Source organism: Capra hircus, chromosome 4, assembly GCF_001704415.2.
Source record: "Capra hircus breed San Clemente chromosome 4, ASM170441v1, whole genome shotgun sequence".
NCBI classification, from domain to species: domain Eukaryota; kingdom Metazoa; phylum Chordata; class Mammalia; order Artiodactyla; family Bovidae; genus Capra; species Capra hircus.
The window spans coordinates 93,243,028-93,264,397 of NC_030811.1; the positions used below are offsets into that span (position 1 = coordinate 93,243,028).

Below are 21,370 nucleotides of genomic sequence, written 5' to 3' on the forward strand. Positions count from 1 at the left end.
AGAAGTTACTTTGTCAACAAAGGTCTATCTAGTCAAGGCTATGGTTTTTCCAGTGGTCATGTATGGATGTGAGAGTTGGACTATAAAGAAAGCTGAGCATTGAAGAATTGATGCTTTTGAACTGTGGCCTTGAAGAAGACTCTTGAGAGTCCCTTGGACTGCAAGGAAATCCAACCAGTCCATCCTAAAGGAGATCAGTCCTGGGTGTTCATTGGAAGGACTGATGCTGAGGCTGAAAATCCAATACTTTGGCCACCTGAAGCGAAGAGCTGACTCATTGGAAAAGACCCTGATGCTGGGAAAGATTGAAGGCAGGAGGAGAAGGGGACGACAGAGGATGATTAGGTTGGATGGCATCATTAACTCCAGGAGCTGGTGATGGACAGGGAGGTCTGGCATGCTGCGGTTCATGGGGTCACAAAGAGTTGGACATGGCTGAGTGACTGAATTGAACTGAACTGTCTCAAGGAGAAATAAAAATAAACAACTGAAGAGTGGAACTTAATGTGACAGTGAACAGTGGGGAAGGAGTGAGTGTGCCTAATCTGCATGAGCAAGGAAGGACCTTCTGAAGAGGTGAGGTTGGAGCTGAGTATTAAGAATACCTGGAGGTTGAACATTCCACCAGAACTGTGACTAGCTGTTCATTTCATGAGATGGAAGGAGACTGACTGCCCACACACCAGACAGGAGGCCAATGTGGTGGGAGCTCAGCGGGTACGGGAAGGGAGTTGGGAGATAAGGTCAAGGAGGGGGAAAGAGCCTTATGGGCCCCTGCAAAGATATCTGGATTTTATCTTACAAACTATAAGGAACAAAACTGGAGACTTTTAAGCAAGTGCTTGACACAATGTGATTTGCATTTGTAAAGGATCGCTAGGGAAGCTACCTAATGTTGGATTTAGGTGGGCAAAAGTGGAAACAGGAAGACTGACTTTTGAGAACATAAAATCCCCAGCCAGACTATTGGGGGCATTTCATAACTACAACACAGATGAGCTATTTTTCCTTTTGTTACATCACTGGATAATTTTATGCCCTTTTGTATTACATAATAGGATTTTTCCCCTGATAACCTCCTTCCTGATCTTGACAGTACACTTTGAAAGTTTTCTTTTCTCTTTTCCCTTCTTTAAGGGTAATGAATAGTGGCACAGTGAGGAGAGGCATGTTAGGTTCCTTCGCTCACCCTTTGATTAGTGTTTTTGGACTGTGTCTCAGAATAGACAAAGTTTCAGAGCCAGGGAGCTTCTGATCACTTGACTAGTAAACAGCTCACTTTCTCCCTATTCATCTGTCCCTCGCTCTGGTAAACTGGAAAATAGTACAAGTCCTCTTTAAAAAGGACAACCAAGAAGAAACCCAGACAATAAATGCCATGTGAAAAATGCCATGGGCTCAGTGTAGCCAGGCTTTTCACTTTTTCAGACAATGCCAGAAATCTAGATTTGTATTTGAAATCTTTCTGTCTTTAAAGACTGAGTGCTTTTTAAGACATTAGGCAGCCCAAAGACATCAGTTCAATGGAATGGATCCAAGTCCATAGAGTATCAGCTCCTGACCTCGGCAAAGAATCACTTATGTCTCCTCTTGCTTGAACATTCTATGGTTTAGATCATTTAGGGCTGATGTCTACATGCTCTTAAAGTACACCATCCTTTCTCTTTCTAACTTACTTCACTCCGTATATTAGGCTCTAGGTTTATCCACTTCATTCAGTTCAGTTCAGTTGCTCAGTTGTGTCCGACTCTTTGCGACCCCATGAACTGCAGCATGCCAGGCCTTCCTGTCCATCACCAACTCCTGGAGTTCACCCAAACTCACGTGCATCGAGTTGGTGATGCCATCCAGTCATCTCATCTTCTGTTGTCCCCTTCTCCTCCTGCCCCCAATCCCTCCCAGCATCAGGGTCTTTTTCAATGAGTTAACTCTTTGCATGAGGTTAGGACTACTCAAATATGTGTGTGTGTGTTTAATCTGAGCAATATTCCATTGTGTATATGTACCACAATTTCTGTATTCATTCATCAGTCAATGGGCATCTAGGTTGCTTCCATGTCCTAGCTGTTGTAAACAGTGCCGCAGCAAACACTGAAGCACATGCGTATCTTTTGACTATGGCTTTCTCAGGGTATATGCCCACTAGTGGGATGGTTGGGTCATATGGTAGTTCTATTCCTAGTTTTTTAAAGAATCTACATACTGTTCTCCATAGGAGCTGTATTAACTTGCATTCCCACCATCAGTGGAAGAGGGTTCCCTTCTCCATATCCTTTCCAGCATTTATTGTTTGTAGATTTTTTTAATGACGGCCATTCTGACCTGTGTGAGGTGATACCTCATTGTAGTTTTGATTTGCATTTCTCTAATAATGAGTGATGTTTAGCACCTTTATGTGTATTTGTTGGCCATCTGCATGTCTTTACAAATTCTTTGGAGAAATGTCTGTTTAGGTCTTTGGCCCATTTTTTGATTGGGTTGTTTGTTTTTCTAGTATTGAGCTGTATGAGCTGCTTGCATATATTGGACATTTGCTGTGTGACATACGGAGCTCAACCCACTGCTGTGTAAAAACCCAGATAGAGGGGTGGGGTGAGGAGGGAGATGGGAGGGGTGTTCAAGAGGGAGGGGACACACATATCCCTGTGGCTGATTCAAGTTGAGGTATGGCAGAAACCAATACAACATTGTAAAGCAATTATCCTCCAATAAAAAATAAATTAAGGTATAACAAAGAAAAAATAATACACCATCCTTCATACTTGTGATTTGTTTTACGTTCCTTAAATGGTCAAAAATTTTACTTTGCCAGCGGTTGGAAGTAAGAGTATGGACTGACTACAAAGGAGAACACAGGGCAATTTTGGAAGTTGAGGGAATAGTTCTATATCTTGATCATGGTGATTATGTGATGATATGCATTTGTCAAAAATCATTCAATTGCACAGCAAAAGGAAAATAAATTACAGTGTATGAATTATACCTCAATAAAAAATTCAATAATACAGATGTAAAGAACAGACTTTTGGACTCTGTGGGAGAAAGCAAGGGTGGGATGATTTGAGAGAATAGCATTGAAACATGTATATTATCATATGTGAAATAGATCGCCAGTCCAGGTTTGATGCAGGGTGCTCAGGGCTGGTGCACTGGGACAACCTTGAGGGATGGGATGGGGAGGGAGGTGGGAGGGAAGTTCAGGATGGGGAACACATGTACACCCATGGCTGTACGGCAAAAACCACCACAATATTGTAAAGTAATTAGCCTCTAATTAAAATAAATTTTAAAAATTAAATAACTAACATAATATTGTTCCATAGAGAAAAACAAGGTCAGCTTCATGATGAATACAAAGCTACAAGAGATAGCTGGAACAAAATTTAGTGAACTGGTTTACAACAAAGTAGCTTGATGTAATACTGAGGGAAGTGAAAAATGCGTGTCTTAGATATATTCTACCACTTCCAGACAGCTATTTTCATTAACAGAATGAGGAAAATAGAAATTGGTGCTATATAAGAATATAAATACTGCGTTAAATGTAAGGATTTCTTACTATGTTTACAAAGAACTTTCAGAACATCCTCTCATATAATTCTCACTAAAAAGCTCTAAAATGTATAGATTAGAGCATTGGAGGACGAAGAGGTCACAGTTTGGCCATAATGGCAAAACAAACAAATAATTGTGCAGGGCATCAGAAACTCCTGTTGAAAAGGCTACCCAGCATTCTAGATTTTGCACTTCTTAGGAACTATGTATTCTGTAGACCTATCTTTGATTAGAATTATCTACTTGCCATTCAAGAGGAAAAACAGCCTTTATTTTCATTTCTAGGATGCAGCAAAATGGTTGCTAATAAATCTTTTTGAAACATCAATTATTCCATGCCAGGAAATTATTTTTTAGAAGTGAGTTTTTATTGCTGGTTGATATAACTAAGCTGATAGCAAGAGAGTAGTGGTATATTTAGGATATGAGAGCATAACCCTGGAGTCAATTCTGCCTGAAGGATGGGAACACTCCAGACGGTATGACATTCCAGGGTCACTATAATCCCTTAGTTTTCATAAATATTTAAAGAAAGAGAAAAAAGATACAGAGGGGAAAAAAACCCTAAAATCAAGACCTTACAAGCATCTAAAATCTGTAACAAAGAGACTGCTACACATTCGTGGTTTCCACGTCCACAAATCACTTAGTTATATTAAAAATTCCTTAGTAAGACTTAATTATTTCATTCTGTCAAATGAAACTATTTGTCAAGGTTGGGAAACAACCAAATTATTTAGTTTCCCTCTCCTTTTGAACTCCTGGAATCAACATCAGTCAAAGCACTCACATGGTCCAATTCCCCAGGTAGTTTTCTTTCCCCTATTTTCTTACCTCATAGTTATGTCCAACTATTGTTTTTCTCCTTCAATAAAAGCATCTCTGACTAGATTAACAGTGCAGAGTGAAAAGGAAAGGTCGAGGTCCTTCCCTTGGTCTTCAAGTTATGAAAGCAGTACTGGGAACATTTATGAATGTTACACATTAATCCACTGAAATGGTCATTTAGTTTCTTTTCCAAACACAGGATTTCATCACATCTAATAATAAAGCAACAAGCCATTTTCTGTATATTTTAAACCATCGACTTGTAATTATATGAAAAGCTTCTATATGAATTCTCTGTGATGATGTAAGCTGGTACTGCAGCATAAGTGGGTTTTTTTGAAGCTCAATACATACCTACAAGGATCTATTTACATTGGGCTAATCATGTCGAAATAGCATCTATTTGAGGGTAAAGTCAAAGTTTCTTTTATAAACCTCTATAGATAGATAAATAATCTAGGAGGCTTTTTATAGTTATAAAATTAAGACTGCTTTTCAATGCCTGCTAAAGTTTTTGGACATACTATCCATCTAATGGGCAAAATGTAATCCTAAATTGGTGATTAAAGACTCTGCATAAAAACAAGCTGTCATGTGGATAGAGAGAAATTAAACCTGACAACAGTAATGCTGACTTTCCTAAATGAAAGCCCAGTTCAAGTTTCTACTCATCCATTTTTCAAAACTTAAAAAAAGGCATTTTCCAACCACTCATAGATGAGATGCCAACATTTGCATTTCAGTTGAACCTGATGAAGTCAGTTGATTTTCAGTTTTAGGCTTGCTCAGAACTCCTGTCAGAAAATGTCTGCCCAATCTAAAAAACATAGCAATGTTACAACACAGGAGAAAGGAGTGAAGCGGGCCTGGCTATAGTATTTCTCTACTGTAGCTGGTTCTCTACTGCATTGACACCCCACCGCTGGAAAGCCAAGAGAGTATCTGGAAGTACCGCCACTGGGTCCATATAAAGACACTTCCAAGGGAGAAACTGGATGGAGGCAATGCGTAGAGAACTAGGAGTCAAGGTCAGGAAATGAGATTTCTTCATCCTGGCAAATCCAAACCAATACCTAAAAAATAAGATGACCTTCCTTTTTTGTTGGTTTGTTTGCCATGCTTTTCATTGTAAGTTTCCTACTTTGGGCAAAAATAAAATTAGGAAAATCTTATCTCCTTGGTGACAATAAACAACACTGAAAATCACTGGCCCAAGTTTAGGTTAAGGACAGGATTTTTTGTCAGACAATCTATGCTGGCATCCCAGCTCTGTCCACTACTAACCTGGTCATCTTGGTCAAATTAGTTACAAAAGAACTAAGAAGAAAATTAACTTTCTTCATAGTAAAAAAAAAAAAAGTGTATTACAGTTTGAGGAGATGATACACATAAGAACGCTGGCATGGTGTTCCAACTCATGGAAGAGCCTATACAGAGAAGAGAGCTGGCACTACTTAAAGGAACCTATCCCTAAGGTTCCTTTGGGAAACATTCTGGAGAGATGCAAGTTGTGTAAAAGATTGGGAGGAAAAGACACACTAGGAGAAAGAGGTGTAGCAAAAAAGCAAAAATTGGTACATGGGCCTTATGTAATTATTTGCAAAATTTTCATCTTACAAGTAAGGCATGGATAGAATTCACCTTATTAAAATAAACTAATATGAAGTGTGACTTCAAAATATGTAAACTTTTGGGATTGTAAATGTGTATGTAATTGTTGTCCAAATTAATCTCCTTGGGAAAATATACACTTTGCTCAAAATTTAGACATGGCTTTAGGGACACTTTATAAGAAGAAATATATGCACACACATAAAACCATGCTATGTCTGTATGTGACTACAGGCATGAAAGAATATTCTCCTCTCGGCTCTTCTGGATAGATTACTGGGGACAAGAAATGAGAATGAATCATGAGGAGTTAAGGAGAAAATGTAACATTTATGCTAGAAAATTATGTTAAGAAAAGGAATACAATAGATACTACTCAAATAAAGGGTCAAATTCTCTTCCAAACCTGATGAATGCTCCCCATTAGCTCTGTACCAGCATTTGAGCATAATTATATTCATGCCTCGCTTGTCAGACATAAAATCTACCTGTTTTAATAAGGGCAACGCAGGACATCTGCTCAGCCTCCCCTTTACTGCTCTTGTCTTAGATATATTTTTATTATGATAAAATAGCACTCATGTCAAAATGCCTAAGTATCATAGTAACAAATATATAATAAATACTTATATCTAGAGTGAACCTTGACATGTATAAGATATCATCTCATGATTTGTGTGAGCTTTTTTTAAAAGTGTTGGCTGATATCCAGTCCTAGGAATGCATAAGATATTTATCACAGAGCATTTTACAAAGAAAGAAAGAGAGAGGGAGTAAGGGAGGGAAAGAAAGAGACAGCGAGGGAAAGACAGAGAAAGAGACAGAAAGAGAGACAGAGACAGAGAGAAGGGAGAGGAAAATATATAAACAGTACACAATAATCCTGAGAGAAACTAAACAAGTCTGAAACTTGTTTCCTCAAAGAAAACAATTTCCTTCCTCAGTCCTCTATCCCAATACTTAATATATTGCATTGCTATTTACTGGAATATTTCAGTCTCCTGCTGCCCATATGTTAAGTTCCACGAGGATGCTGAATGCTGTTTTCTGACTGCCTAAAATAGTGTCTGGTACTAATCAAGTAAGAATTCAGTAATGATTTGCTAAGTGGATACTTACAAAGATTCGTGTTGTGCTTAGTTGTGCAGTCGTGTCAGGCTCTTTGTGACCCCACGGACTGTAGCCCACCAGGCTCCTCTGTCCATGGGAATTCTCCAGGCAAGAATACCGGAGTGGGTTGCCATTCACTTCTAGAGGGCATCGTCCCAATCCAGGGATAGAACCCAGGCCTCCCACATTGCAGGAGGACTCTTTACCATCTGAGCCACTAGGGAAGCCCATGAATACTGGAGTGGGTAGCCTATTTCTTCTCTAGGGCATCTTCCAGACCCAGGAATCAATCCAGGGTCTCCTGCATTTCAGGCAGATTCTTTACCAGCTGAGCCACCAGGGAAGCCCCTTGCATAGATTATGTCATTCAAATAAGTATTGAAATAAGAAATAATTTTCTTAAAATTTCTTCTAATACAGATTTGACAAAATGAATATGAAAAACATAGGTATTAGAAAAGATATAAAATTTTAGTTAAAATAGAAACAATTAGGCAGCAATCAGTGCTATTAATACTATAACTAAGAAATAATTCAAAGAACAATGTTGTCATTTGGAAGGGGGACAGAGATCTATTGTCAAATTTTCTCACAATAAAGATGCCTGAATATACTTTGGAAAATTTCTGTGTGTCAGAGAGTGATGTTACTTGACATTTGTCCTACTATTAATCAGGCAGTGGTCACAGTACTCCTTCAAAAATCATAAAAATTCCCAAGCAACTGTGGTATTTTGTTTTCATCAGTCATAGTTTTTACCAGAAAATCTGTGGCAATATTTAAACTTGAAAAGGGTTCAGAAGAAAACTATCAGTACTCTCCTATATTTTTGTTTGCTATTTTTTATTTATAAGGAAAATTTTATTTTAGAAAACCACTTTTTTCCAATAAAAAGCATTAAAAGATATTGGCAAAAGTAACAGTCTTCTTTGATCCTCATATTGAAAACCTTTCTTTAATAACATTTTTTTAAACATGAAGGTACTATATATTAGTGATAAAATTGTTTAGATGCATTTCTGAATTTTTCAAATGTTTCAAAAAAAAAAAAACCCAAGAGAACAAATGTTGTAAGCCATGATTTTCTTATGATTAAGCTTCTCAAAATGCTTTCAGTGAAAACAAAATATGCAAACTTATAAGCAAAGATAAACAATCTGACATTTTCCACTCATCTTTTTTTTAAGCTTGTCTCATTCTTTTCTGGTAGATATAGCAATACAAATACTATACAAACCCATTCTAGGGATATTTCTGCTAAGCTGTTAAGCACTTAAAACATACTTACATGAGCTTTAGCATCTTATGACACACAAATTTCCCATGTAAATGTCATTTAAGTAGTAGGTAGCAGGTAGGCAAATTGTTTAGTATACTTAATAACATTTACATTGTATGGTTATAACAAATATGACTGACTGCTTTCATAAATGCATTCAAATAACAGCAAGATATGAGAAAGTCTTTAAAATTTAGTCGGTCAATGTACAAACTGCTCTGAAAAAAGTATACTTTTGCTTCTAATTCTTCTAAAGATTATTATCAATTCAAATCAGTCATTAAAATTTTCATACCAGGAAGGCTAATCATATTTAATATGATGCTAATTTAGAGATAAATCTGCATATTTTTTCTTTCGTCTCACTCCATTTTTCCTCAAAGTCCCTAAATTCCTCAAAAAAGAACCATAAAGCCAGTTAGAGGGAATAAAAGGAAAAGACATAAAATATGTCATCTATACACTTATATATGCATATGTGCCAGTATTTCCTGCTGTAATAAATATCACAAGAGAGTAAGGACTATGTGTTTATGATGCCAACTATTTGGCTGTTTGATGAGTCACTGAAGATTTGTCCATGATAACAGAAGGGAGAAAAGATATAAATTAAAGTTTCTGTGGTTATTTCTCATTAATGGTTATTCTACATGATACTCATAAATATATTATTATGCAGAAACCTGTTTCCTTCCGGCATCTAAGTTTGCCTTCTCCTGACATGAAATAAATGTTTTCATTACCTCATGGAAAAGGTGAACAGTAGCGATTCACTCGTTAGTGGTTCTATTTGTGAATACCATAGAATGGGATGGAGTTCAATATTTATTTAAGAAAATTCCTCTCTATTCCCTTAGACAATTGAGGACAGGTGAAATATTTTCAAAATCTGGAGAATACCCAGTGTGCATATGCCATCTTGATTCTTGATTAAACATATGGAATACATACAAGGAGAAAAGCCAAGGAGAGACCTGCTTGAGTAATCTAAACACCCAAGTCGAGAGAGGTTAATATATAAAGATCAGCTTTGTACTTTGAAGTTTTCTGGGCTTCATTTTGCCTAATTAAGACAAGATTTAATAATCAAACCACTGTACAAACATGTAGTATAGGTTTGTTTCTAATTTTGGAAGGAATTCTTAACAGAGTCCAAAGAATCAGCTCCACATGGAAGAAGGTCTCTGATAAGATTTGCTTTTCTCATTTCTGAAATGCAAATGCCTGCTTTCCATCTTAGTTTCTTTCATGTGACTGAGCTTAGCATCTGTCTGTCAAAATCTCAAATGTGATACTAAAATACAATAATTCCATCCAATATTAACATACCACTTGAGTTTGAAGCAGTGGGAACTCTAGATCATAAAAAAATGCATTCCAAAATATTCTTAAAGGTATTCATAGAAATCATCTGTGGATGGTGATTTCAAAGGGATCAATTTACCTCATATACCTGTAAGAGAACACACCTCCATATAGTTCTAGGAAATAGAACCTAGTAGCAGAAAGTGTATTCACAATCAGATGTTACTTTTCTTCCCACGGACAGAGAAGGCTGGCAGGCTACAGTCTGTGAGGTTGCAAAAGAATCAGACATGACTTAGCAATTAAATAACAACAACTACTACTTTTCTAAATGAATCTAATTCCATATCAAAATATTGTGAGGTGAAATGTAAGAATTCCCAGCCATTCCTTTCATACTGGATAATATTTCAAGAATACCTGGTAATTTTAAGCTGTGCTAATATACCACAAAAGAAACAAATCAGCATAACTCTACCATAACACAGTAAATGTACAGAATGACATTGAGGACAAGGAGTAATATGCCATTATACAAGGAGAAAAATCATTTCTCTGCTGACAAGACTGATTTTATCTAAGATAATTAGATAAATTTAGAGAAATACTGAAGCAATAAGATAGGCATTAACCTGATGATATACTAATAGAAAGAGTCTGAAATATAGTGGAATACAATCTGCAGTGCAGCAAATGATGACTGGAGAGGCAGCTGGCACTCCCAGCCACTCCCACGCCAATATACACACATACACGTCATTTGGGAACACTGCAAAGGGTTGGGCTGGGGGAATTTGTGTTCAGTATTGTGCTCTTCAGTCATGCTACCTTCATGTATCTGCCTTGTTAAGATGGAGGCCAAAGATGAGAAAACATCTCTAATCCCACCTGCAATAAGGTGAGCACATGATAAAGATCCCCTTTTTCTTACTATCATAAAGATGATTAGACTTTTGCCCATGAGGTTTTGTTTCATTTATGCTCAGTCGCTTCAGTTGTGTCTGACTTTTTGCAACCCCAGGGATTGTAGCCCACCAGGCTCCCCTGTCCATGGGATTCTCCAGGCAAGAATACTGGAGTGGGTTGTCATCTCATCCTCCAGGGGATCTTCCTGACCCAGGGATCAAACTCGCATCTCTTATGTCTCCTGCAATGGCAAGCGGGTTCTTTACCACTAGTACCACCTGGGAAGCCCTGTTTTGCTTATGTCATAATATGATAGCACACTTACATACTAAGCCAATTTTTAGCTATCCATTTATCAGTAAACAGGACACTGTTTCTCAGCATAATGCCTCTATCAGATATTTGTAAGTAATATAGAAACAAAGGAGAAAGGACAGAATTTTGATATTCAGGACCTTTCATTTTCCAGGAATGAAAGGATTTTCCTTTGTAAGGCTACCATGGCAGAGAGCAATGGTTAAACACTGTACGGACCAGTTTTGCTTACAGATTCATTGAAAATGCTCTCCTGGCCTGTGTGACACATCATGTTAGAATGACTGTCTGTGGCTGCCTCAGCAGGAGAGCTCCGGAGGATGTGCTGTGACTCAGGCCTCTGCTGTCCATTTCTGACACAGAGAGACTACCACAAACTGCCGAGAAACTGCTTCAGCACTGATTGGACTAAGAGTTGGACATATTAAAAAACAAATGTAACATGTTTACATACAAGTTGCAGAGAAACGCCTAACTGGCTAACCTTGCCATAGCTGCCAACACCTGCGCAAACTTCAACTCTGCCTCAGACCTTTACTGCAGTAACAAAACACGGGGCTCTGCACACACTTTTCTGTATGTGCTGCTGCATTCAGATATGTCCTCAGTCAGAAAAGACTTTCCAAGCTAGGACCTCGATTTTGCTACAAATCTAGGACCTCGATTTTGCTACAAATGTCCTATGCATGCAGTGATGGAGAAGACAGTGGTATTGTGATGGTGTCCTTGAGCCCTGACAGCAGGGCCAGGAGGGCAGTCTCCAGGTCATTGTGATGGACACCAACATTCTCTCTTGTATGTCCATATCAGTGACGAGAACCCCAGATTCCACACAGGTGGCTGCGCTGAGTTGACGTGGCTTGGGAACTTACCTTGTTCATGTGGATCTGCTGCTGGTATTGCTTCTGCTTCTCCAAGAACTGCTGGTGCTGCTGCTGAATGACCAGCTGAGCCAAGGTGCTCTGTGGCAAAGGTGCAGACTGGGTTCGATTCAGGGGTCTGTGTCGGGGTAATTTGTGGGAACCTCTAATGCCGGGTGAAATTCTCTCTTTTGTTGCCAAGGGAGACTGAGGATGTAAGGGAACTCCACCTGAAAAAAAAAAAAATATATATGTATATATATACAGGTACTTACAGAGACACATACACAATTTAAGAAAAGACAAGAAAAGACAAAAGACAAGACAAGCTATAGAAGATAGCTATGGGATAAGTTTTATGAAAGGCAGTATACTATTGGGCATATATCAGAAAAAGGCTAGGTTGGGTGTGTTCGTCACTCAGTCTTGTCCGACTCTGCGACCCCACGGAATGTAGCCCACCAGCCTCCTCTGTGCATGGGATTCTCTAGACAAGAATACTGGTGGGTTGCCATGCCTTTCTCCAGGGGATCTTCCAGACCCAGGGATCGAACCTGGGTTTCCTGCATGGCAGGCAGTCTCTTTACCATCTGAGCCACTAGGGATGCCCAGATTGGGTAGGGTGGAGGCAAACATACCAATGCATTGGGCAGATACACATCTGATCAATGACTCATCTACAGTCCACTCTGGTATATCTGAAGGTTAAATAAGGTGAGTTTTTTTCCACAGATTTAGAGGAATAAATACGGGTAATAGTCTTTTCCACAGTACTAGGTATCAGGGAAACCTCTGCATGACAATGTGAATTTTTACTAGGTCTTGAGGCAAAGAGACATTACGTTGGCTTGCTGATAAAAACAAAAGCCCTAACATAACCTACAAAAGATGCCATTATAAATTACCAGCCACAAGAAGTTTTTGCTGTCGCATTTGTTCTTTCAATAATAGATGCTGCAGGAGAGCTTGGTGGCTGCTATTGGGCTTTCCCTCCAAAGTAACGTGGGGATGGCTTGAAGATGCTGGGAGGCTGCCCCCGTATTGCCCAGGCAGAGGAACAGCTTGCCTGAGTGTCTGGGTCTCACACTTCTGTTTTTCCTTGAGTGAATTTGAAGCCTGTGTCAAGAAATAATAAAGATGTTAATCCACTTTCATCCATATGGGTCATTAGGTCTGTAAGTCATTGGACTGGTTTCTCATTCCATAATTTTCCCTGCCACCAAAAAGCCTTATCTTACCCAATGGCTGAGTAGGGAAAATGGACAACAGTATGTCTTTTGAACTAAGTGAATGAACATAGGAGAAAAAAAACACAAAGCTGGTGCACTGGAGACAGTTTAGTATTGTGTATCATTGTACTGAAGCCCAAATAAAACTTTTCCTAAAACATTAAAAATTATGTTTATTTTAGGCTTAATAACTGGGAAGTTTATTTCTAAAATATTTTAACATATTGCTTAAGTAAAAGGTATATTAGAAAAGCAAAATTTATTCAGATTGCTAAACTCATGACTATACAATAGTGATTAGAAGCTGGATATAAAATGGTCTGTAATTTGGGAGTTTCAAGCAGAATAAACAATTCACTCTTTATATGTCCTCTAATACATTCATAGAGCTGTGGGTGTCCAATATTTAATTTTTAAAATAAAATTATTGAGACAAGTCAATGAAAGATTATATAAAATATGAAGAAATTTTATTTAAATGTATATTTTATATTAATTTATAACAGAGTCTCAAATCTCTAAATATTGAAAATGACACTCCAGATACTTTTGTTTAATAAAATAAACTACAAGTGAAATTAGATATCACCTAAAATTGCTATTAGGAACTTGAAATATATGATAACATAGTAATAAGGCAATAATAATTATATCATCAATAGTAATAATGAATTCTCCTAGTCAAAGAACTTAATGAATGGTGGTCATTTTGGTATTACAAAAGCAGAGGTCTAATACCTCAAAATTATGTGGCATGTTTCTTTTCAAAACTCATGTTTCATCTTTCAAAATTGCTGTGCGCCAGGGAAGCAAAGCAATTTTCAGTGACGGGGAAATTGAAGGACAAAGAGGTAAATGGTTTGTCTTAGTCACACAACAAGTCGATGCAATGTTTAATCTAGAAGTGATTCCTTCTCCTGGCTTCTTCTCCTTAAAATTTCCCACTACTCAGTGGGGAAATAAAATATTAGAGATCCCTTTGCCAAAGCAATGCCAAGCTTGAAAAATTAATTATGATAGCTTCATACACAGCAAAATAGAAGCAAAGAAAAATGAAACTTCAATCCAAACCACACTGGTTTACTCATCCAATGGTACCAAATGGTATTATCATTGAAACATTTAATAGTCTGGCTTTTAGTATTTGGTCCTTTGGGGAAAAATTCTCCCTGACCACATTAAAAGTAGTGCACTTGTGTTAGCTGGTAGGAGTGACTTAGAACATGCAAAAAAAAGTAGAAAACTTATATGTTGTAAGTTTTTGTGTTAGTATTTGCTCATCACCAGAAGAAACAGAAAATATAGGAACAGAAGAATATAATGTATTTTGAAAATAATTTTTAATAAGTGAAGATTAGAAAATATCATCCATAAATATTTGTTTTATTTAATCCCTAATTTCTTTTTCCTTTTCACTAGTCAGTTGTTTACAAATGCTTCATGTATAATTTCAAGGGCATAGCTGAATTCAGTGTTTTTTTTGTCTGTCTTTTTTAATCCCCAGATATAAAACAACATCCAAACTTTGCTTTTTCCTCACTGGTATAAGATTACTGTATCACCTAAGACAACATTCTACTCTATTACAAAGATCAAATATAATAAGTTATCTTATAGATATATTTGTAATATGTATTGAACATAATCATAAAATTTACCATTTAAAAATGTCACCATAAGCATGATCGTGCATAAACTAGCATACCATAAGATAGGGTTCATATTCTGCAAACAGTCACAAAATGGTCAACTCTTTATAATTTCCTGATGTGGGCATATTGTAAAAGATATTAATTTGACAAGATGGACTCAGTGAAAGACTTGCCAAACTCTTGAAGCCATTTAAAAATTGGTAAAATTGGTGCCAAGGGTTGGAACAGATTTCTCTTAAAACTGAATGTATCATATGACCTCTACCTAATTTAATAATCTTTCACAGATAAATTATTCAAGTTTAAAAATCTTTTACTATGACTAACATTTATATTATTTTAGAGTATATGTGTGAAATATAATTATTGCTGTCTTCTGCTAGCTGGACAATTACTTCCAAAAAATCCTATTTCAGTTGTTGAGACTTTCAAAGTAATTGATTCACTCTGAATTTCCAAGGAAGAGTTTAATATTGTTCTTACAGAGGTTTTCCAGATATATATTCTTTAGTACCACAGAGTCAGGGACCTAAATTCTCAGAATAAAGTCATTCACAAAATAAACACTTTACACATGCTGCTGTGCTTCAGACACTGCCCTCACAGCACTGGCCTGAGTTGAGGTCCAGGTCTGCTAGTGGCTGGGCTTGTGATCCTGGATCCAAGTCTTGGGCTGTTTCTTCTGTTAAAACGTGGTCTGTAATCTGTGTCATGGGATGGTTGTGTGGAGCTAGCAAAATAATATACCTGGATACTGCTTTCTTTTTTAAAAACTACAAAGTATTATACTAATATTAGTTATTATTTTTATATATTATTATGTGAATCAATATGATTCTTTAATGTGAGGTCAAACTGAGTATCTTTCAACAACTCAGTAAATAGTGAAGGAGAAGTAGACTACCAAGTTTCCCTGAAGTCTAAATATACAAGTAAAGAATGAGAGGTCCCCTAGGAAAACAGTCCTCGGGCTGGTTTAGGCCAACGCAGGGTAATGACTTACATTGAGCTGGGTTGACACTGCTGGAAGACCCAGGGTGATGTTGGGCAAAGACGGAGAGGTATAAAGACTGAGCAGGTTCATGGAATCTTCGTGAATTAGAATGCGCTGCTGTGAAACCATTTTCTATTAAAAAAAAAAAAATGAAAGGGGAGTCCCACAATATTATATCACAAAGTTTACTGTAATGTCCACATTTCAGAAAATAGGTTTTAATTATAATCTGTTAAAACATTTAAGTATTTTAATGAAGAATTCACAAGTATTTTATGACTTCTGTATCCAAAAAAGTTAAATGCAATAATTAAATTAAAAATTTCTTCATCAGATAGAATTGTAATATCTGAAGAAGACTTTCCATTTCATTTTGAAAAAAATTAATTTTTAAATTTCTGCTTTTATGGAATATAATCAGTATGTTTGTCATCAATTGGTAATATACAACAATTAAGTTGAATAATCTTTATGAGTATAAATAGATTTTTGTGTTACTGAGTGATGAATATGTATGTAATGCCATTATAATCATTATTCTCATATGGATTAAATATCATTTTACTGATAGGAAAACACACAGAAGAAAATCTTAGATTAAATATTGCCTTATAGGACTTCTATACTAACTAATCATTGTCTAAAATCATTGTCATTTGTGAATAGACAACTCTGTGCTGTTTTTTAATTCAGTCACATTCAGAAACTAAAGTAAATGTGAAAATGTTATGAGTTCCCTGGGCCTCACTAGTCTTCATTTACACTGGAATGCCTTGAACATTTTGGCATCATGGCCCTTTTTACAACAAATAACCTTTTTTTTTTTAATCCAATACCAAGAGTCATGTTTTCCCACATGTGGCCTAATATGGTTGCTTGAATTACATTTTCTGTTTAACTCTTGCTTCCCTCCCAGAACTCTTATACAATAAGAGTTACAAAGGTCTTATTCGACTAAGGAACTCTGGCCTGATATGGTCCCCAAGGGAACAACATCCTTGAAAAAGAATACTCCATGTAACAGTATGACACAGTGACTGCTTTCTTCCCAAACAAAAAGCATATGGGACTCCAATAAGAGACCACCTCCAAGAGGGATATTGCACACACGGGCTTTGACTAAAGTAAATATAATAACTTGTCAAGTATGTTTGGGGGAGCTGTAGATTTTCCCCTGGACAAACCTGGGATATCAATTAACTGGGGAAAATATCATGTGCTAATACAATGCAACCTCAGAATGTCACTGAAGAGTGATGCACCACCAAAACACAGGATGTTATTCCAAAACATCACCTCAATCATACGTTTGTTTGGAGATGAGTCGTAGTCTTAACATAATAAGAGCAGAAGGCTAAAGGTGGACTCTTCTCATTGCAACTTGGAATTCCAAACTAACTCAGAGTTTGTTTTTTCTTAAAAGAACAAGTCAGATATTTGCTCATGAAAAGCGAGAAATGCACTGAAACTTTTAACATTACTTTGAGTTTATATGCAAGCCTTTACAAAATTAAAGTTGTTGAAAACCCATGAAGATTGTTGGAAAAGATTTTATCATTACAATGTATGATATTGCAATTTTAAGAAGATACCAACAATGGTTGTATATTTGCTCTAATTTAAAAAGCCAAGATTCATAAGTCTGATTTTGCTTATACTATATGCTTTTACCATGAATTTAAAGTATAGAATATATACCTGAATGCAAATAAAAAAGTATATGAGGAAGCAAAAATACTTTAACAAGCTTATTGGCAGCAAGCAGGCATTTATAATAAAAGGATATTTCATCTCCTATCTGTATTCATGGAAGAGAAATAAATGTGGGAAAATAACTACTTTAAATCATGTACAATACTCATTCAATGTTATATCTGTGTGCCACAGCAGAGACTTGACATGCACTATGGGAATGACACCAAAAGTTACCACAACCTCACAAAACAAGTTATCTTTGTTTCCCAGACAGAATTTGTGTGACATCTTCCCACGTCATCATAGGAAGCGAATCTACACTAAAGTGAGAAAAAGCTTTCTTCTCACGTGTTAATAACTGCAGTAGCACACTGGCTGCTCACAGGAGCTTTTGACTAAAGTGAAGGGACTAGGGAAATGTCCATACTGTTGAGATTTCAGACCCCTGTGATTTCATGCTATTTCCTAGGACAGCACCTACCATGTTTCAAGGCCTGTGCCAGGGAGTTCTAGGGCATCGACCATAGTCCTCACATGCACTCTCCAGCACACCTTATATTCTTGTTATGGATGAATGAACTGAGTGATTGCCCTAATTCTGGTTCCCAGTGGGATCAGCAATAATACTTTTAAAGTGATCAAGGCTGGGTGATTTTTTGTCAGGTACTGCTCCAGAAGATATGCACTGCTCTGGAGCCATTATTGCCAGACAAGGGAACCACAAAACAGTATGGAGGAGGAAGCTTGAGAGGAAAAAGAGGAAGCACAGTTAGTCTCGGGGCTTATGGTAAAGAATAAAAGTGTCCAACTGGGAGGCAGTGAGCCTCATGTGAGAAGAAAGCAGAAGCCCTGGTGACTTGATAGACGTAAGGATTTCCAAGTCATGGAGACAATTCCTGAGGAATAAATAAAGTCCAAAGTCCCTAAGTTCACTAGGTAGAGTTGGCTCTTCTCACAGAGATTAACTGGTATATATCACATCATGGAACTTCAGAGACTTGGACATAATTTGTTTCCTTCAATTTACTGACAAGAAACAAGCACAGCATGTACATAAACTTCCAGTGGATAAAACCACAAATGACTCAACAGAACTGAAATAATGTTTTTCTCAAATTATTTTCTTTAATACCTTTCCTTGATTTGACTTTTTGATAGAAGCGTATCTGTTTCAGGTTAATATTTCTTAACAGGAAACTGGAGCGGTATGGTACACTGCTAAAAGGGCACAGACACACTTGAAAGTCAGGGGAACAGATGGTGAGAGGGGCCATTTCACTGAGTCAGTGAAGGATCCTGACCAGCATTCTTGCAAGTTTGGAAGGTTACCCCATCTTAGCACGGTGGTGAACTTACAAGTATTTCCAGGCAAGTCCAGGGCTTTTCCAGGAAGTAGTTTCAAAACTGATCCAGCCCTTCAAACAGGGCTATGCTGAGATACCAACGTTTCACATCTTAGACCACAGGGAAGATGGTTTTAATCTAAAAATTTTTCAAAGTCAGAAACTATTGCTGTGGTCAGATAAAATGGAAATATTTAATGTACAACAGCTATCGCCTAACATGCACAAAAAAATGAATTACAATTAAGTTAGATTAACAGGGTAGTGTTGGAGAAGGGCATGGCAACCCACTCCAGTATTCTTGCCTGGAGATCCTATGGACAGAGGAGCCTAGCGGGTTACAGTCCATGGGGTCGTAAAGAGTCGGAAACCACTGAGCGACACAAACAACACAACAACAGGGTGGTATAGGGTGGGAAGGGTACAAAGATGCCCTAGACCACACAAGTGCAAAGGAAAGTGGAGAACTGGCTCTAATGACCTGTAGTAATTACCACAGGTTGTCAGTTTTAAACTAGGCTCTGATGGATAACTAGCATTTCACCAGAAAGAGTATGATATTGGAAAGAGGGGTATGACTGAACCGGGTGTTGGGGCAGGGGAGGCCTATCCATATTTTAATAATGACCTTCAAGTTTTAATTACTTTTCTCAACATCATGGCAACTGGAACACTATCTTATGAATAATATTAAAATAAAATTAATATTTTATTAATAATAAAATACCCATATACTGAAAAATTACATGTATCTCACTAGATCTATTTATTTAGCCAATGAAATCAAGAAGACATCGGTTTCAATCAAAAGATGCAACTTCTCTTATGAAATGGACACTGGCAAAAATTAGAAAAATAGACAATGTTAAACGTTCAAGGGATCTAAGAAAGTAAAAACCATCACACATTACTGGTGAGACTGTGGACTGGCATAGCTATTCTGGAGAACATTTCAGCACTGTACACTATGACCCAGAGATTCTTCTGCTCTTCAAGAAATTCTCATTTAGTTACAAGGTGATGCGTATACATACACCCTGGAGCATTTTTTGGTGGTGTGAGAACTGGAGGTCACTGGGTCATCCAATTGGAGAATAGGTAGGTAAAATGGAGCAGTGCTTGCCAAGGATTACTACAGCGATTAAAAGCAAACTATTAGGTATATGTATCCATTATATGACTTGAGTGTAACAAGACATGCTTAGTCATAAAAATAAGAAATGAAAAGAGACTGATGACACCAAACCATTTATACCCATTAAAATTCACGAGCACAAAGCAAAAGATACATGTTTCATGTAAGAAGCCATACAAACAAACAAGAAAACAGGAGAAAATGACTTCCTATAGGGGCAAGGAAAATGGAAGTAGGGATAGGAGGTAAGGAGGGAGGGAGGAAGGGAAGAAGGGAGGGAGTAGAAAGGAAGGGCGGGAGAGAGGGAGGGAAGGGACTACTTTTCTTATTCTTAAGACAAAGAAGTCAACAGATGACCCTTGACAGAACACTAATTATGTCATCACCTACTTTTTAAGAAGCTCATAGAAAAAGTGGATACAAAAATTTTAAGTTGCTGCATGTTCAAAATTATATACAATATGCATAAGCCTTACAAAAGGAATATAAATACAAGGCTTTGGTGAGCAGCAGTCTGGACTGGTGTAAAACAGCGTGGTCGAAGTATCCTACACTCAAGCTCCACTGCTCCATGGCTTATGACTCAGGGCAGCTCCTAAGATGGGAGCAGCTGACTAGATCTACCAGGTAATGTCTGTTCTCTTAGAGTGGCATCTGGGAAGACACGCTTGTAAAGCCTCAAACTGTTTTGTCTTTAATAAAAGGTTCCAAATCCTTTAATCTAGTCTATCTAAATAAAAATAAGAACCACATTAAAAAACAAACAAGTAAACAATGAAAATTTTTTTAAGTTCTTAATCATTTAATGTTTGCCTATGGCTTTCGTGGTATTTTTCAAGATGGTATTTATTTCCTCTCCTCATTTCAGATAGTGGATAGAAAATTAAAATCGCCATGTGACACATTTTTTTAGGCAGTAAAAACCTCTAAGTTTTCATTTTTACTGGACACTCAAGGGAATGGTAACCCACTCCAGTATTCTTGCCCGAAGAATCCCAAGCAGAGTGGAGCCTGGTGGGTTACAGTCTATAGGGTCTCAAAGAATTGGAGGCAACTGAGCAACTAACACTCACTTTCACTTGATTTTCAAGAATGTATTACTATAAAATGTTTTGGAGACAAAAAAATTACTTGACAGGGGCTTCCTTTGTATTTAAAAGTCACTGATGTTTTGTTAAAAGTCTTGGTTTACAACATTGACTCATGTTATTCCTAGTAAATGAGTCTTTTGTCATAGCAACCTCTTTTCCCATGGGGGATTGGATGAGGAGTGTCTTATTTGCAGTCATCTAAAACCGAAGCTCTACACCCACTCAGAAGGGAGCATAACATTTACAGCAAATGTCACAACAACTATTATGAAACAATCGGCAGATGAGTCATGTGAGATTGAGGCAAAACAAGTGACAGTTCAAATGATTTTAGAGTACTTAACCTTGTTATTAGAATCCATTTTTAAAATCATTTGTATCTGCTGGAAAAAATTATTTTAAAAATCACAGAGCAGAGCCAGCCACTAATGTTCAACTAGAAATAAACCAGCTGCTTGGCTA

The 21,370-nt window shown here is 37.3% G+C and overlaps 1 protein-coding gene across 9 annotated transcripts in view; it reads right to left on the minus strand.

Moving 5' to 3' along the window:
• HDAC9 (histone deacetylase 9) overlaps positions 1-21,370 on the minus strand; it is a 1,067,937-nt gene that overhangs the window by 390,056 nt on the left and 656,511 nt on the right. For all 9 annotated transcript variants that reach the window (XM_018047346.1, XM_005679004.3, XM_013963174.2 and 6 more), the window contains 3 exons: positions 15,654-15,776; positions 12,675-12,885; positions 11,782-11,999 (listed from right to left, as the gene is read on the minus strand). In XM_018047346.1, coding sequence (XP_017902835.1) covers positions 11,782-11,999; positions 12,675-12,885; positions 15,654-15,776 — 552 coding nt within the window. The remainder of the gene's footprint in view (positions 1-11,781; positions 12,000-12,674; positions 12,886-15,653; positions 15,777-21,370) is intronic.